The sequence below is a fragment of the Cynoglossus semilaevis genome, chromosome 12 (genome assembly GCF_000523025.1).
Source record: "Cynoglossus semilaevis isolate Cse_v1.0 chromosome 12, Cse_v1.0, whole genome shotgun sequence".
NCBI classification, from domain to species: domain Eukaryota; kingdom Metazoa; phylum Chordata; class Actinopteri; order Pleuronectiformes; family Cynoglossidae; genus Cynoglossus; species Cynoglossus semilaevis.
In genome coordinates, this window is record NC_024318.1 from 15,287,791 (window position 1) to 15,306,584 (window position 18,794).

The window sequence follows — 18,794 nt, forward strand, 5'->3', positions numbered from 1 at the left end:
GCACCCTCGAAATGTAATATTATGTAGTAAAATCTTCCTCTGTGCGGTCGAAGTGCAGAAGGTCATGGTCCAGTCCGAAAAGGTCAAAGAGCTGGGGCAGGCTGGCCTTCTGTCCGTCTATGACCACATCTGACTGTAGCTCATACAGCGCGGCCTGAGCACAGCTCCTCCACTTGTCGATCAAGACTTGAAGCTCTGTTAAATCATTCTACAAAGAGAGACACACAAAAAGGTTTTTTTTCATTTTTGAATTGAAGCCAAAATTGAAGCCATTTTGTTTACGATACCATATGTTAGAATGATGGAACATGACTTTCCTAACAAATTTATAGGAGATGGCGACGTGACCTTGAAACCGTGAAATCAAGGACCTACTGTATTCTTAAACACAACAGAAAGTTTTGGGGGTCATCAATACCTTGCTTCGATACATTTTAACCATCTTGAGTCTCCTCAGGGTTTCTGTCTTTTCTTTCACCTCCGTCCTGAGTCTGTCGAGCTGTTGATTTACGTCCTTTCTGGAGAGACAGGCTGATGCAGGAACAGGTCCAGAAAACCTTTCGCTCCCTGATCTCGTGTCATTTTGGTTAACGTCAACATTAGGCACAAGCAGAGGGAATTTTTTATGGTTCTCTGGGGAATCTGCTGGCACTTGTACGCATTTCTCCTCTGAGTTATCAACACAGAGACGTTTGGCCACGGAGCAGGGTGAGGTGAAGGAGCGCCTTGATCTCTTCAGCCTCTCCTTCAGGGAGGAACTCAGCTTCTGATGAGACTTTGGAAGAGACTGAATAAAAAAACAATGGCTGTGACATTATGTCAGTGTACAAACACTTCATTGATAAATACTCATGATTTAACACTTTTCAAAAGGCAGTTTCTTGAGATCACAGTTAGACACAAGTCAATGATTTCTATGAAATGTTCTCATGGTAATCATGATCCAAATCCAGATTCAGGTGTGCGGTGAGACTAAAGAAAGTAGTTTGTACATATTATCTGCTCTGTGACTTATCCTGACCATGACACAGCTCAAATTATGAGAACATCTACCTTACAAGTCCCTCTTTCAACATCACGGGCGTTACATAAGCATGAAACGCGCTAAAACACACAACTGTAACTTTACTGACCTTCTGTTCTGTGTTGTTACATGGACTGGACTCCAGTGACTCGGAGGGTGAAGACAGAGAACAACCTGGTTTGACTTTACATGACTTAGGAGTCGCCTCCATTAGTGTAAACAAGTTCTCAAAGTCTCAGTTTGAATTGTTTACCGCGGTTACCACCTCAGTTACAGTTATAGACGCCCAAAATCAAATAAAATGTCCACAGTCTATTAGCATATTTACCACAATTTCAGTGAAAAAGCAGTCAAAGGAACAACCTAAGTAATGCAAGTCAGTAACCTCTGTTTTTCCGTATTATTCTTACCTCCAAAAGCGGTGATTGGACAGAACTTCAATGACGCCTCTCCGAACGGAATCATGGGAGTCGTAGTTGCTGAGACCAACCCGCTGACGGCACCGAATATTAGCTTCATATAAGGTATGTAACATATTTGTATTCTTATTTCTCCAAATATGTTTTATATAATTTTGAATTTACAGGTACATTTTACTTTCCGCCAGTATTATTTGTGCTTATATTGTGTTTTATTTAGCATGGGCAAGTCTTTTAGCGCCACACGTGACAGTTAATAATTGTATTCGATAGGCTCCCTAGACTTGTTTTTATTTATCAGTTTAGCCTGTTGAAATGTATTAACTTTACTTATCGCAGCTCTGTTGGTGCTGGCACAGGTATTTACAGAAAACAAAGGCAGCAGAAAAGAAACTTTTTAAGTGGTTCCAGAGACAGTTTATCCAAATAACCTGTTTGTTTTCATCGGTGCTAAGTGGGTACCAGCCCAGCAGCACTAATAGCCCTCACAACCCATTTACAGCACTCAGGAAAACTTGAGAGAATTTGAGGGAAGCTAAGAATATAACATTTTTATTTCATTAGACATGAACACAAAAACAAACAAACCTAATAGCAGTGGCCTATTCCTTCCTAATCCATTGAGATTCATATATTTTCAGATATTTTTATATGATGCATTTCATTTGAACTTGATTTATATTCATGAACGTGAAGGAATGTCATTATTTAATATTGTTTGTGGTGTGTAATGATTAGTTTAAAACATTTTGTTAGTAATTTTTTTAATCAATTGCTAGACATTTCATTTGAATTACAGACTACCCCACGTGGGCTTGAAAAACACTAACATGCGCTACACATATATCAACAACAAAAAGTGTCTTCTGCATTGACCTATCTCTGGGGAGATGACACTAATCCCTCTGATTAAAACCCTACTCATCTTACCACTAGGCCACGAGTTGCTGCTATATTTGCTGCTTAACTTTACCACTGGGTTTTACCAGGTTTTACGCAACGTACCTTTAAAAGAAACAGTGCAATGGTTTAAAAGAACTCAGAGCTGCAGCCCACCTGTTACTTCTTAAGTATGTGTTCCAAATCTGCGAAGCATGGAAACTAAACGCAGTAGTTGTCCCGTCCAAAAGATCCGGAATCTGGATACTTCAGAACATAGGAACAAAGAAGGAATTTCTTTGGGCTTAAAACCATTATGTAATATAAGTGTTTTAATGGACAGGAAGCATATGTAAAAGCCCAGCGAATCATCTCCAGCTGTTAGTTCCTACCAAGGAGTGTCTTTTCATTTCTGCCTTTTCAATGTGATTGGTATTTGTTAATTTAAATGGTAATAAAATAGAAATCAAGTGTTTTTTGGAATGAGGGCAGGAATGGAACTGTTCTAATGTGATCCAGCTGTGTGGTTTCACTGAGAAAGAACGTGGAAAGTAGAAGTGAATTTTTGCATGGGTTTGTGGTCTGGTGCAGTGTTAAGGCAGTGTTACCTGGTTACACTTTGTAACTGACTCATGGGCTGACTCATCTCCATTAAAAGATTAATGTATAAAAACAGCTCATTTCATGCTCGTGCTAATATCAGCCTTTTTATTTATTTATTTCTGTTTAATTTTTGTATCCGCAGGGGTAAAGGTGTGAATCAAATCTGATCCTGTCCAGACCTGAGTGTTAATACTTGGCAGTCTGATATTACACACCCTGGAGGAATAGGTTATTTGTCTTTAAGATTTTAAATGGATGACTCCTGCCTAGCCGAGAGCTCAGCATAATTATTGTCTGAGTCAAAAGATACTTTTGAAGTTTGACTAGTTTGGTAAGAACTGCTGTGGTGGCTCTTTACTGTAATGCGTGAAGAGACTGCAGGATGACTGCAGGGTGTGTCATTCTCAGTGTAGATGCTAGCTTTAATGCTCAAGCAGCACACACACACAAACTCTTATATATATACGTATATGAGTTACTCAAAAGGCGTGTCTATAAATATGTTACATTACTGTATCATCATACTTACCAGTTTAGTCTTTGTTGAGTAGATGATCACCTGCAGAAATGAACACTGATTGAAGCTTATTCTGACAACTGTTTTTAAAACCACTTTTTAAATACTAGACATTGTGCCTTTGTAATGTTTTTTTTTTTGTGACTCATTGACTACTGAAAAATGTCTCGAGGCTTTAGGGAACCAAAGATCTTAAGGAAGTCAGTGTTTTACATAATACTGTGATCAAAATAACTAATGTTTTTTAACAAAATAAGGAATAAAAACTGCCAATGCAGTAAAAGCACTAGTCTGGAAATTGTACGTAGGTTTAGGTGTAAAACAATAATATACTTTATATTACCCATAGGTATCCTTGTAAAATGTATATGAAATGCAACATAACGTAATGTAAAATAGTTCATTATTAGGTCAAAGCTCAGGTGTGTTCCACTGGCAGTGCTCTTCCCGACTGTGTGTCTTAAAGCTAGAATCAAAAAGTACATAATTTGAATTACACAGTAATGCTGAAAGCCAAGGAAGCAATTTGAAATACACAGTAATGCTGAAAGCCAAGGAAGGTCTGTTCAGAAGTCGTTTTATGAGGAAAACCGCAGCGTCAACAGCCTTTTAATTGACGACTCAGTTGTCAGACTATGTTGTAGAGTATGGATGCTATACAGTAAGTAGTAAACCTGACATGTTCTAGTAAAAAGGAAGTGAAACCAGGGTTTGAGACGTGTCAGCTACAACGTTTAAATTTTAGATCAACTCAAAGTACAGATCTTTTCCAATTTGACTTGAACACATATGGAGTTACTTCTGAAACCACCAGAGTACTTCCAGTCTTAGGGAACTCCACTGATTTCCACACAGGCCTCTGTTTATACTTTGCAGACAGTCCACTGCATTAACTGTACTCTACGGAGCCTGCAGTCTTTTGCCGCTATGTTTTGTCACCAGTCTTAAAAACACACCAGCCAGAGAGAGTCGTTGCTATTTAAAAACTGAAACTTAATACTCGCATGGAAACAAACAGTTTTGCCCAATGAAGTGTTCACCAACAGAGTTGGAAAAAAAAAGTAACAGAACTGTTGATGAGGGTCTGATACGCCAAAGGAGTTTCTGTAGCGAAGAAGACAGTTGAGTGGAGGAGTTCTCTATTTTTTATATGTGCAGTTTTGATAAAATGTAAAATCCTAATATAGTGTGCCTCTAAGCTAGGAGTGTCAAACTCAGACATGCAAAGAGCCAAAATTCAAATTGCACTCTAAGTTGTGCACCAATCAGGATTAACATTTATAGAACAGTCTATTGCATCTCCAGGATGTGGGTCAGAAAATTGATTAGAACTGAAGAAGAAGAAAGATGAAACGGTTATACCTAGGTTATACCCATAATACCTTTAATTTTCACATCATATTAAAACGTAATCCACCAATTTGAAAACACCAATTATGTCAAAATGGCATTCTGGACAAAGTTCATTTTTTTTAAATTCCTAGAATAGACTTATCCTGCGTTCAGCTGCTTCTTCGAATGCATCTACAGTACGTTTCGAAGCTGTATATTTTACTCCAGAAACAGCGCAAACTCTTAAAGACACAGCGTTAACATCACTGCAGATGAACTCCATACCATTCACTTCTTGTGAACCGGTAAACTGACTGGGAGGTTTCATTTGATAAGCATTGATTTAGTCAGAGGCTAATCATTGTTGTGGTTGTTAAGTAGGTGAAAAGACTGAGCTGGGTGCAGAGATCAGCTAACCTGGGAGGTGAAGGAATCGAATCAAAGCAAAGGGAACAGTGACAAAGCAGGCCTTGTTAATGAATTTTCAAACCGCTGTGTAATTACGGTCTCATAAACGCGGCTGTAAGAATGCTGCCCTGCAGATAGTCTAATCAGAAGTACGTTTGGCAACGGGCATGTGCTCTGGAGTCTTATCTCGCAGCTATAACGTGACCAAATACAGAAGCTTAACTCGAGTGTGTGAGAACCTTTTGGGTTATGTCTTTACAAGTATCACATTTCTGCTCAAACTTATACACAATGCTGCTGCCATGGTCGGAGATTTGCCTCTGTGTGCGGTGCCAATGTCTGTTAACATTTCCTCATCAGACATGGTTTGGTAAATTGCAGAAAGATAAAGATCCGACATAAGCCCATGAAGCAAACACAGCCACAAATTGCATAACGATGTCAATTCTTCCTTGATTACCTCCCCACCCCCCCACATGCTTAAATTTAGAAGAACACATGCAATTTGATTTGGCGTGCAGTGTATGCAGAGGGTGTTTTGGGTTTTTTTTTCTTTTTTTTTTCTTTTTTAGTTTCTCAGGGGCATTGAAATTATAACAATTATCTTATCTTTTTTAGTTTCTCAGAGGCATTGAAATTATAACAATTATCTTATTATAATCTGTCTGAGACAGTTTTGACCTGTCACTCTGGCTGTTGTGCAAACCAGACTGGAGAAGGTTTAAACACAACACTTACAGGAATAAAGAGAAGTATTTTAAAATAAAACTTTTATACATTTAAATGCATTGAAACAATATTCCCTGGGGGAAAAATTTTTTTCACTTCCTAAATATTTTGATAATGCACCAATAGTCACTTGCCGATACAGATTTTCAATAATTCTGATTGTCCTTCAACTACCAGTGGAAAGAAATGAAAATGTGTTCTTCAATGCGAAATTTCATGTTTTTTAAATAGTAAGACATAGCCTAAAAGTTACAGTTACAGGTTCGCCCTTCAGTTCAACAAATTTCGAAATAGAGTGCTTGGTAACTGGGCGAGGTACTAAATGAGAATGGCCAGTAATTGCTGCTAAAGGGTTAGCTGAGGGCTGCTACACTAGCATAGCATGACTCAACTTGAAACAACGCCAATAACGATATAAAAAGCCCATTAAATGATTGTGGTTCAAGTGTTGGGTTAAGGTTGAGCCGACTAACTTGGCTCCTCCACACCTAACCTGAATGATACGTAAGTATCAAATAGTGACCTCAGGGGATTTTCTGGCTAAGGCACACATCTTCCAAGCTAACATGTCGTAGATCTATCTATCTATCCATCCATCCATCCATCCATCCATCCATCCGACTGCACAGCATTTCCATGCTAACTGAAACATACAGTAGGGTCTACTAGACTTAATGAAAGGAGAGGTTCTTTACTGTCAGGACTCACTTTGTGAAAATGTCAATATTTCCAGTTTTCACAGCACAGCACCAGAAACTTTCGGCATTGCAAATTTTTTTAAGTTGTCAAGTGTTTCATGCCTATATGTCTGCCCCTGGGGTTTTTACCACAGTAAAGAGGAATCACTTTGATCCCATGCTATTCCTATATTCTGTACATGTCACATGACATATAATTTGAAATTGTTTGAAGTGTGTGAAGTTGTTCCTTCTGGTGGTGAAAACGGTGTAACCATCTTCTCCACATCAGCTGTCGCTGTCTCCAGGCTTTATTGAATTTATGATGTAGTGGATGTCTTTTCATCCAAAATGTGGTGAGGAACAAGTCCTGGCATAACTACAATATTCTATTACCTTTCCTGCACTGTAATAATGCACATTAGTTTCTGCTACCATGTCGTGAACATTTCTTTTTCTAACTTCTTGCCTGTCCTGTGTATTTTTTTCCACAAGACAGCAACAGTCTCTTGGTCATTTACTGGCGAGGAAGTCATGAGTTCTTATCTGGAGAGTTGTAATCCTCAAAATAAACATGAGTGTGTCCTTGTCCAAAAGCTGCAAACTTTTTTTTTTCTTCCCCAGCCTCCTGGAATTTGATACATTTGATACTTTTTGTTCCATTTGGCACCTTTTGAACTTGCACAAGTTTCAGCTCGGCTCCTCCTCTGCTGCTTCCCTGTCTTTGGGGCCATTTGTTTTCCATCATTTAAGCAGATTGAAGTCATGCCTGCTATGAGTCATGTGGGTGGGTGGATGTCTTCACTGGGTGTGGTGGGTGAGGGATCCTACTGCTACTTGTGGCCGGTGGGAAGGGAAAAAAAGCATCTATAATTTGGCTAGAAATTACATGAATACGGATGGAGAGATATGGAATTTTCACGCAGATAAAAACTGTTTTAATTTCCTCCCGTAGGAGCGGCTTGTTGATTATTGTCCTTCTCCAGGCTGCAGGAGTTTGGACGCTGATCCTTCAACAGCTGCACAGGGAAAGCTGTTTTATTGACTTTTGCATGTGTGTGTTTTTTTTTCAATATACAATAATTAGTTATATAAGAAGTTAGGGCCTTTAACCACACTGTGCAGGATTAATGTTCCATTTCTACTTCCAATCTGAGCAGCAGATGTGTTCCAGCTGCTGTGTGTGAGATGGATTTACTGCACACAACAGCTCAGCACACCCACAACCCTTTTTACTGCTGCGATGCAAAAAAAAAAAAATTGAACAAAGGCAACAGGAAAAACCCACCTCCCTAAATGCACCGACACCACCTCCTTTGCAAAACTTCCAAGGCCAGTTTTTTTTAAAAAAAAGTGGTGTAACAGCAGCGGACTAACAAGCAGGAGGAGGTGGTGAAGAAGGGAGGAGGAGAATAAGGTGGGGGACGAAGAGGAGGAGGAGTTCCTCACCTCATTTCATACATAGTCGACTATCTGTCTCTGACAGTATAATTAGATCCCCCAGGCGCAGTTTTTAAAAAATTTTTTTTTTAAATCTATCTAAATTTTTTGTGCTGCAGTCGGAGCTGTGGCTGCGCCGCTGTGCCAGGCTCCACCGCTGATGGGCGCGGCTCAAACCTGTGTCCAAAAACTCTGTTTTCACTTGTCTGGGAAAAGTTGAGCGAGGAGGCAACAATAGGAGCGCAGGACTTTAAGAACATCCCACCGACACCACCTCCACCACCAGCAGCGGCAGCAGTGCGCGTCAAGTTGTACTCTCTGTCTAACGCATTATTCCTTCTCCTCCTCCAGTGGAAGCAGCCGGACGGAGAGGAAACTGGGATTTTCGCGTCTGTAGCTGGAGTTGTCTAAAGGTATGGACTGCTCTCATCTGGAATATGACTTTTCTCATTCCTTTGTTTATTATGTGGTTTATGCTGGATGTTGCGGCTGCCCACCCACCCCCCGCCCCGCTCCCCACTTAGCTCCGCATCTCTGCACTAACTTTACTGCGCTCTTGGATCTTGGTGATGGGCTGCAAAGCTGCGCCTCTTTGCGCTGCACTTTTGTTTTTATTGGAACGGAATTGCGCAAAGACCACTTAACTGTCGCTCCCTATAAAACAAGTACCACAAGCAGGCAGCTTCTCGGCTCGTCTGTCTGTAAAACCCAGCAGGGAGTTTTGGGGGATCATTTTTCTTCCGGTGGTATCTATAGTCTCCTGGATAGTTTTTTCTTGCTGTGCTATTTGCATCATTCTAAATATACTAGAGGAGCTGGCCTTTTGGTGACATGGGCCTATATTTGATGTTAAGATCAGTTACAGACCCCCAGACACGAGCTTTGTGGAGGCTTGAATGAAGTACATGTTAAGGCCTGTCTCTCAAGCAGGTCGGGGCGTCTTTAGGAGGTGAAGGAATCTGAGGTCCAGTTGATAGGAAATATAAATACACCAAAGTTAGGAGCTACACGCTGTGCTTTCACCACCGCTGTCTGTAGTGAAAGAACAAATCAGGGCTATATTTTATATGAGGCCACATGCAGTTAGGTGATCTTGGCAGGGTGTGGTGACAGTGGCAGTGGCGCACTGATCCACTGGCCTTTTTTCTTCTTTTGTTAGGTTTGTCTTTAAAAAAAACTCAAAGTCAACACAACGTCATTTGGAATCTACAGATGAAACCCTAATCCCTCCCCGGGATTGTCTTTTCTTTAGGTGTTTACCCTTCCCATGAGATCTGAATGCCTCCAAATGATGTTTAAACACTGGGATTGCAGCAGATTTCTGAACTCATCAAAAGAAACCATTGACTATTGTATGAGATTGTGGTTTTTTGAAATGTCATGAGACTGTTCTGATGCCATGTCATAAACCCATTGCAGTAAACAACAGACAGAAAATGTTTTGGTTTCCAACCCAAGTAATTCTTGGCATCGGTGTAGAATTTCCTCGCCCCATTTTCCCCAAATTAATTTTGTTGATGAACCTCCGTTATGAGTTCATGAATCAACAGACCTTAAACCGCCGCCAGCACGGGATGACCATGGTTGACTTTTTATCATCTCACCAGATAAGATGGGATGGACGAGTTAACGAGACAGATGGACTTCTTAGAAGACTTGTCTGGAGAGAGGGGTATGATTTCTGAATTTGTTTGTCAACATTTAAACTCACTCTGACCGCAGTCTTATATATAGGAACAGTTCAGGTTGGGTTATTGGATGAGGAACTGACACGTTGTTAGTCCTGGCTGTGCAGCTTGTGCTCCCCGCTATGAGATGCTTTGTGGACCAAAAAAAAAAAAACTTCCTCGGACAGTAACAGTTTTCCAATGTAATTGCAACATTCAGCGTTCAAATGTGAATTATTTGACTCCTACAGTGTTTGAAAAAAAAAAAAAAAAAGCATCACTTCTTCCCCCGCTGTAAACAAACCGTAGTGCACACCTCGTCCTGGCCGACCTGCTTGCACGACGTCAAATTCTCCTTCTTTTTCTTGTCTTTGATTCTTGTTTCTTTTTGGTTACGGATTCCTTGGTCTGAAATATGTCACTTACAGGTGTAAACAAATATCAGCTAACATCTGTTTATCATGACATTTCACTGATCATTCTTTCTAAATATGCCAAACTGGTACACAGGTTTTGAATCGCACATTTACATAACACAATTCTTATACTCTGGTTATGTTTACTAGATCATTTGCAATTTCATAAATGTAGCTAGGAGTCACGCTTTAAAATCCATTCCGACATGGGCGTTAAACACCCTTTTAAAATCTTTAATCTTTAAAAGCTGTGTTGACTTTTTGGCCACACACCAGATTTCATAGTCGAATTACATTACATACTTTTATCCCAAATGTTATTGGCGCAGAGGTTGCCAGGTCAAATAATTAAAATTGATTTGTTTTTTTAATATATGCCACAGTGGGTTAGAAAAAATCAATGCTTTTTAATTTTAAATACTTTTTTGTGAGAATTTTTGTGTTTCGGAATTTGAAAAAAACTTGACACGGCGTTGTCAGTGTAAAGGGGAAGCGCTACAAAGGGTGGCACTACAGACAAAGTACTTTTAAATATAAGATAAAAATGTTGATTTTCAACTTCAGTGTTGGAAAGTCAGCAGTTATATTTCCAATTGAAAAACCCTTTGGTTCATTCGCTAATATCTGTCTTTCTCGTGGTTTTGTCCGGCGGACAGGCTGTCAATCAGAGCAGTGAATCACAGGACATTCAGTGTGTGTTCTTAATATATATCAATACTTCATACAAACACGGTGTTTAAAAAGAAATATTCATGTAAACATTCTAAAAAAAAAACATTTTAAGATTTCACTGCATCCCTTTCCTTGGGTGGCACTTCTGTCTCTTTCTTAAGGGCTGGATACGGTATTACTAACAACACAGTATGACTCCTCTGGTGTCAGTTACGATGTCTCAGGGACCGAGTCCTCCTCCGGGATTTAATCCAGTTGTCACAGTTCATCATAAAAGGACTAGACTTGATGGGGCAATGAAAGGTCAAGGAACGTCAGATTATGTGTTTACGCGTAACCGAGAGGAACATATAAAATTGAGATTTATATTCTCATCTTTTATGAAAGATAGACCTAAGATTTACTCTTGGTAAAGTCAGCTTTTCCTCAGCTTTTCATAAGTCATGTCACGACAACAGCATAATCACGATGGCTGTGGGTTAGTGTTGAGTTTTGGGCCCTGAGGCAGTCAGAAGTCCCTACAAGGAAGGAGGAGCAGGGTGGAGGGAGGGAGGAAAGTAGGAAGGAGTGAAATAGAAATGGAATTTACATTATCTATCACAGAACACAGACAAGTCACACTGACTTGATTTATTCCAGCTGAAGAACAAGAGTTTTCTGAGTAGAAAAACGTGTCACCACTGTCAAAATGTGTCTTCGATTGTCTGTCTCTTTGGTGATTAGAAACACATACGTCCCTTTGACAGGACACTTTTTATTAATAAGTATTCCTGTAGACCATACACTACAGCTGTTTGCTGCAGAGCTGGTGAATTATTCCCAGACGGACTCCAAACAAGATAGAAGATTTTTATTATTATTATTATCGTTCTGAGAAATAGAGCACATGAAAGGATTATTATTGTTCTGAGAAATAGAGCACATGAAAGGACCTGAACGATCTCCAGAGCTGCCACTGAGGCTTGGCTGTGAATGTTGTTCCATTTTACGATCAAATAGCGAATTCCAAATTCTAACAAAAGACCTTGTTAAAGTCCCTGTAGAAATATAAAGTTGACCTTTTATGAAGTTTATAAGAATATGGCAACATGTGCCTCTGTAGCAAAGACAACTCGCATTAACTTAGTTACATATTAAGTTAGTTGCTTGTAGTTCAAACTAGGTATGTTCAGTAATATCGGCAGACTGATAATATCGCTAAATATTTTTGGGGATAAACGGCTGTATATGAAAGTGAAAGTCACTAGATGGCGGCATTGCAGCTCATCTAATTTATCTATTTTAATGATCAGGGGATTGTAAGGATGCAGAATTCTGGTCCCAGCAACTCATACAGTGGTTTGCACAGATAAATTAATAAATACTCCCAGGCCTATATTGGTATCGGTTGATATCGGAATTGGAAATTAAGTGCTGGGTTCTTCTGGAGTTTGAACCCAGAACCATCAGCATGTAAGGCAGACATGACAACTGGTACACTACGGAACCCTTTAACCGCAAAAGTGGCCATTGTGGGGCCTAAACCCATGACCTTGCCTTATTAGCACCATGGCTCTGACCATCTGAGCTAAACCGGCAATAACTGCCTAAAATAACGATTGATTAGTTCAAAATTAGGCATCAGGTGGAGTATATTTAGGAGGGGTATATTTCACTGTGACAGAAACTCTTCCCTTTTATTCTCTCTCGTCTTGTTCTATAATACAGTATTACATGAAAGTACTAAAGATCTTTCCAGATTCCTGCACCAAAACATTTCATAACGGCGTTACATTCCTCAGTCTAAGCCCTCGGTGAGTTCCTTCAGTACCTGTTCCAAACTCTGGCTAAAAAACTCATTGTTATTACAACCTGTGCAAACTGTCGCAGTGGATTAAGTCTCTGCTGTCACAGCGTCAGTCTCACATGGTTCGGCCTGTAATTGGCCGCTGCTGCAGCCCCAGAGAACAGCAAACGCTCACTGCAGCGAGCGGTCTCTGGCTGCTGTGAGCTGTGTTTACTCTGCCTGTATACAGAAAATAGTTGTTAGCTGCCGTGTTTTTATTATCGTTATTATGACTAAAGCATCTCCATGTCTACTGAGTAAGGTCAGTCTGCAGATGACGGCCTCCAGATCTGCCAGGGAGGTTCCAGGTTTTGTAAATTTAGAAAGGCCCCGCAGTCACATTTTGATGTACTTAGATCAGAGGAAAGTCAAAAATTAGAAAGAGCTGTGAACTCTCTGAAAAGCACCTCAGATGTTTTCACTTTCACTTTTCTATTCACTTGGTGTCTATTCTATTCTATTCTGAGTCACTAATAAAACTTTTGTTTAGACCTTTTTAACTGACACAGACTGACCAAACAGAACAGTCCTTTAAAACAGTGGACTCCAACCACCGGGCAGTGGACCAGTACCAGGTCGTCATTTGGTACTGAGTTACACAATTTTTTTTTTTTACATGGTATTTTTTTCCCCAGTAAAATAGAAATTAAATTGCACAATTAAAAAAAAATTAATTATGTTGACATTATAGTTCTAATGATTAAATAATATGCGATGCACTTCATTATTTAATTCTTTTTTTCCTTTTCACACACCAACATACACCCCTGCTGCTTTACCACCAGTGGTGGAGAGAGTTGATAATAAAATAAATGTAGCGAAACAACAGGATGTCTAAATATATATTAACTGAAACAACATAAAAGTACATTTACCAATTTCGCAAATGGGTTTGAAAAAGGTTTGCAGTGACAGAAAACGGCACAGATGTTCATCAGCCACAATTAATTAAATGTGTTGTTTCCTAGGGAACTACAGATTGTTATTAATACCAATAATCCATTAAACTCCATGTTTTCCTAGGGAACTACAGATTGTTATGATTACCAATAATCCATTAAACTCCATGTTTACTCTGAGACCTTCTCTCCTCCACACCTCCTTGGTCCATAAAGAAAGGAGTCTTGCACAAGCCAGTGGTTGTTACGTGTCAGTTTTTCAAACAATCAACCTTTAAAAAATAGAGAAATATCCCTTTATTGTATTGTTTATTAATATGTGAGTTAGAGTCTTTCAGACCATTCAGCTCCTCTGATTTTTTTTTTTTTGTATCCTAACCTGATACTGTATATACTGTAAACTATTATTAACATTTATTAGCAGAGGAAGTGTAAGAATAATCACCACGTCGGTCAGTTAACACTCTGGTCATCAAACCGCTGCCAAACTGGAAACGTCCGTTGATGGACGTGATTAAACTAACTGTCTTGTGTTGGAACTGTGATCATTTTCCCATTTTATTTTTCATCAGTTGTGACAGAATCCGTTACGACCTCGACCAGACTGTCTTCCCTGCCTCCAAGTGAGTGTCTCTTCCCTTCACTTCCGCTGTTTTTTAATTCACTCTCTGCAAATTACAAGCATAAAAGGATAGTTAGAGCCTACTGTTCTTTAGAGGAAGTACCCGCTGAGTAACTGCCTCTCCTTGTTTTCCTTTTGTGTCTTGTCGTTGCTAGAGGGAACCAGCGGCTCAAATCACAGAATTATGTCCAGCAGTGCTGGAGGGCTGGGCCTGGAGAAAAATGTCTTAACCCAGAACAGCGGTGCGACCTACTTCTCCTCCTGTAAGAGCAACTCTCCACCCACGGGGTCAAAGTTAGGAAGTTGAGCAACTGCGTCTGGAAAAATTTGACAATGATAAAAGACTTCCATCAGACAGAAAATCATTTTTTTCATTGGGTTTGTTTTATTTTTTACAGAAATGTGTTAATGATAAATACACGCACATCAAAGTATATCTGCAGTATCTGCTCTTAAATATACAAATGTTAATTTATTACTCGGTGAACAATTAATTATTTACACTACGAATAGACTTTGTTAGTATTGATATGACTGTGTTATGATTAACACAGTTCATAATTTGTACTTGCTTGACATGATGTCACTTAAGTGAAAATGATGATGTTCCTCAATCTATTTTTATGAGTTGGAAAAAACACATTTTCAATCCGAAAAATCAAAAAATAAATGTAAATATAGGATTTTAAAACCTAATAATATCAACGTTCAACTGTTTAGATAGAAATCATAAGATTTTTAAATATTTTTATGTAATATAAAAAATGATAACCTAATAGATATGACACTGTTCAACCTTAGAGAATCATCTCTACATATAAATAATTGTCAAAACTACAAATAAATCTCCACATCGATCCTTAGTTTGAACTACTTTTAAGGATTGGAGAGTGGTTCTCCGAGGCTCTGACACCTTATCAGCCTCTCAAACCCGGCTAACTGCTGAATGTGCTGGGGCCAAGCAGGCACATGCTCAGTATAAACATATAAACACAGATATTAAACTAATTTTAGCCTGACTTACGGGTACGCTATCTTCAGAATGTGTCTGCCTTTTTATCACATCATGACACAGCCTTTACCCACTGGATACTGAAGCTCGTGTTGGTCCCTACCTGCTCACACAAAGAGAAATGTGTGTTTAAAATAAAAAATGACATAACAAAAAAGAAAATTTGGTCAACCAACAAATAAATGCTTTAATTTTGTTAAGTAAGTTTTTACTTTAAAAAAACATGCACGTTACAGTATCTCTTAAAGTGCTCATAATATCATTACAAGTACTATGCAACAGGTCGGTCTCTTGCCTCAGAGCCTCTGTTTACCCAATGCATTCTCTATAGGGTTTATTATAACAGAAGACTCTAATTTATGCTTCTCTGTGTTTAACTGTCCATGTTGCATTGTACTTGTTTTTATATTTTGAAATTAATAATCAATTAATAATCAATTGTCCAATAGCCACAATGTAGTCAAATCACCATAATTGGATGACTCAGTGAGCTAACAGTTGTTACATTTCTCTTTTCAGTTCCTCGTCTACTGGCTACTCTAATATTGAGTTTTTCTTTTTATCCATTTTCAGCCTCCGTTGGCAATTTCAGCTCCTCCTCGGGAGTTTACCTAACGGGAGACTCCTCAGGGGGAGGTGATGGTCTGGGGGGTTACTTAGAAGGTGATGGCTACGGAAGTGGAGGAGGAACCGCAGGAGGAGGAAGCAGTTATCATGTGACGTCAGTGTCAAAGGTCAGGTCCAGTTCGTCTGGCGGGGGCAGGAGAGTGCAAACTGCTGGCTCGTCAGGCGGTCTGTCACCAGGCTTCAGGGAGAGGAAGATCGTATCCAGCCGCTCCGCAGGTTATGATGGTGAGACACATTTATGGAGTTACATAATATCGGATAGAAAATGACACAGAACCTCTAACATTTCTTCTGTTTTCTTATATTTCAGGAAGCTCAAGTGCTAATTCTTCTCCAGAATTCACGCGCAAGGATTATGGAATCTACTGTAAGACAGAGGGCAAAAGATGGAATTCCATTCCTGATGAGTTTCCTCTGTTTTACCGTTGTGTGTACTCAGTCTTTCTCTCTTGTCTTGTTTTGTCTTTTCAGGCTCCAGCGGTAGCAGAGGGAGGAGCGAAAGCCGAGGTATTCACTGATCGTTTCTTCCATTATTCTGCATCATGTGACCCCGGCTCATCCTGGCTCAAACTTTTATTAAAGCTGGATCCTTTTTTTTTCCATTGTGTCTCATGTCTTTTTCCAGAGAGCGAGATCAGAGCCAGATTACAAAGTGCTTCGCCCACGGCCTGCAGATGTAAGACCACTGAGATCGGACACCTCCGAAATCAACAAAGCTCCTTTATTTCCCACTCTCCATTCATGTCCACTGCGGCAGTAAAGGCTTTTACTACACGGTCCCCGTCAGAGCAATGCTGAATTATGATGCTGTCAAATCCTCTGGCAGAGTTCACACTATAGATCACGCACAGCGCATTCTTTCCCACTAGATAGCACATATGCAGTCCTGCTGACGGACTGACAAACTTAGTATCGGTGAAAAGAGAAAGAGAGGGCAGCTCCAAACAGGGAGCTTTTAGTGGGTTTGTGTGCGTATGTGTTGTACTTAGGGATGGAGTTCTGTGGTGGCAACAATGGCACACATGAGTCACTGTGTTCAAGAATGTCCAGTTTGAATCCAAACAGTGGAGAATTGGGGTTTTTTAGACTTTGGTTGCTCCCTCTGCTGATAAAAGTGTGGAACTGCTCATCGCTCACACATATTTATACCAGTAAGTCAGTATTTGACACCTTCAGAGTACACCCCAGCTGGGTGTCATCAACCATGATGTGGTGTTTTGTACTGGTGGAAGAAACAGTATGTCCTTTTTTATTATTCTAACGGCATGTTATTTTGACTTAGTACTCACTCTTGAGTAAATGTAACGACAGTAATACTGAGCAAGAAGCAGTTGTTGCTTGTCTTCTGACTAGGGGTCACATAGTTTTAAACCAGACACCCCTTGTGAAAACTCTTCTTAGGACTGAGGACTAGTAGGTAAATAATCTAGTTAATGTATTTCTGTAATTTTCAAAAGACATACTTTGAAAAAAAAAAATCAGTTCTGGAGCACATTTAGGCATTTTCCATGTAATGGTTCCAATAGTTTTTCCATTATTTTTTCTAAACAGTTTCTTTATTCAATCCAGTATAGTGACTTATAAATACTGTAGTTACGAGACATTACTAAAACAGAAGTACTGGGTTTGAGGCTGTTTTTCTCCTGCACTCAGTATGTGTTCTGTAGGTTAGAGGAGCCACGGTCTGTGATGTCACAGTGCCCTTTCTTAAGCCTGGCTATAGAAGACAGAAGTTATGTGCCACATTTTACAGGGTCCGAATGACAGCAACAACTGTTGCAACAATGATTTATTAGTTCCGAAGAAACTAAGAAAAGAAGAAAAATGTAGGGTTAAGAAAAACTTAACCCTACATTACTGCCTATAAGCACCACATTAAGATTCATTGACAAACAAGCTGCATATTGTTAAAAAAACTTTACTTTTAAATGCTCAGAATAGACTACATACATAGCCTTATTGTCTTTGAAGACTTTGACTTCATACAGTGAAATAAAAATCAGCCTTATTGTCTTTGAAGACTTTGACTCAGGCTCTTGTTGTTTTTTTTCTGCAGGGACCGAGCTGGACGATGTGAAGAAGCTGCTGAAGGGACGTTCCAGCAGCGTCAGCCCCACTCGCTCCTCCAGTGCCTCCATCACACTTCCTGTTCCTAAAAAGGCCAGCTCAGACGTCAAGACCGTCTCCGTGGCCACACAGTCTGGTATAGAGTCGCAAACATGTGCACATGCCCAACGTGCACAGACATTATGTCTCCCGTCCACAGATTTATGGTTCAGCCTGACCCCCAGTGTGACACAGAGATCCTTTGTGACACTCTACTGCTATTTAACAAAACTGGAGTCACAGATTTTTCCTTAAAAACTATTCTTTATCTACCCAAAATAAATATTTCATGTGCAGTATTTCTTGAAGTTTGGGGAAACAGGAAGTGTTGTTGTTTGTGTAAACACTAGGGATGTCCAATAATATCAGCTCACTGATATAATTGGTTTGATATTAGCATAATTATATAATGTCTGTAAGAATCGTTATCGGTTTTTCCTCCGATATTGAAAACCTGATGCAATGCCTGGATTTTGCCAAATGATGTGTGCCCTAAAAATAGTTTTGGAGAAAAACGGCTGTATGTGAAAGTTAAAGCCACTAGATGGCAGCATTGCAGCTTATTTTAATAATGCATTTTAATAATCAGGGGATTGTATAAATACATATTACCAGGCCCTTATTAGTATTTGAATTGGGTGGGGGGGAAGAAGGGGTGGATGTTCTGTCCTCAAGGGTTTTAACCCATCACTTTAGAGAACAGGTGCACTTAACTTCCTTAACCACCAGGCCACCGATGCCCCGCTATATCGGTATCGGTTTATATTAATCGGAGTTTGGACAATATGGACATATCGGATATTAGCAAATAATTAATATCAGACATAAATGCGCTAAACAAATCTAGAAAAAAATTTCATGATGGACCTAAAAATCCTTCATAACTGCTAATTAAAAATGTATTTTTTCCATGATTTTCC

At 39.5% G+C, this 18,794-nt stretch overlaps 2 protein-coding genes across 2 annotated transcripts in view; one reads left to right on the forward strand and one right to left on the reverse strand.

The window, feature by feature from the left end:
• Positions 1–10: 10 nt before the first annotated feature.
• Positions 11–1,548, reverse strand: sfr1 (SWI5-dependent homologous recombination repair protein 1). Its single transcript, XM_008322434.3, has 3 exons — positions 1,134–1,548; positions 419–787; positions 11–208 (listed from the first exon to the last, which is right to left on the reverse strand). The coding sequence occupies exons 1-3, from the start codon at positions 1,233–1,235 to the stop codon at positions 20–22; spliced, it is 660 nt and encodes a 219-aa protein (XP_008320656.1). The 5' UTR covers positions 1,236–1,548; the 3' UTR covers positions 11–19.
• A 6,435-nt stretch (positions 1,549–7,983) lies between these two features.
• The window catches only part of col17a1b (collagen, type XVII, alpha 1b), a 30,887-nt gene continuing 20,076 nt past the window's right edge, over positions 7,984–18,794 (forward strand). Inside the window, exons 1-9 of the mRNA XM_025060957.1 lie at positions 7,984–8,441; positions 9,636–9,700; positions 14,080–14,130; positions 14,285–14,392; positions 15,715–15,993; positions 16,079–16,135; positions 16,240–16,275; positions 16,394–16,444; positions 17,825–17,971. Of these exons, the coding sequence (XP_024916725.1) occupies positions 9,646–9,700; positions 14,080–14,130; positions 14,285–14,392; positions 15,715–15,993; positions 16,079–16,135; positions 16,240–16,275; positions 16,394–16,444; positions 17,825–17,971 (784 nt within the window). The 5' untranslated portion in view covers positions 7,984–8,441; positions 9,636–9,645. The remainder of the gene's footprint in view (positions 8,442–9,635; positions 9,701–14,079; positions 14,131–14,284; positions 14,393–15,714; positions 15,994–16,078; positions 16,136–16,239; positions 16,276–16,393; positions 16,445–17,824; positions 17,972–18,794) is intronic.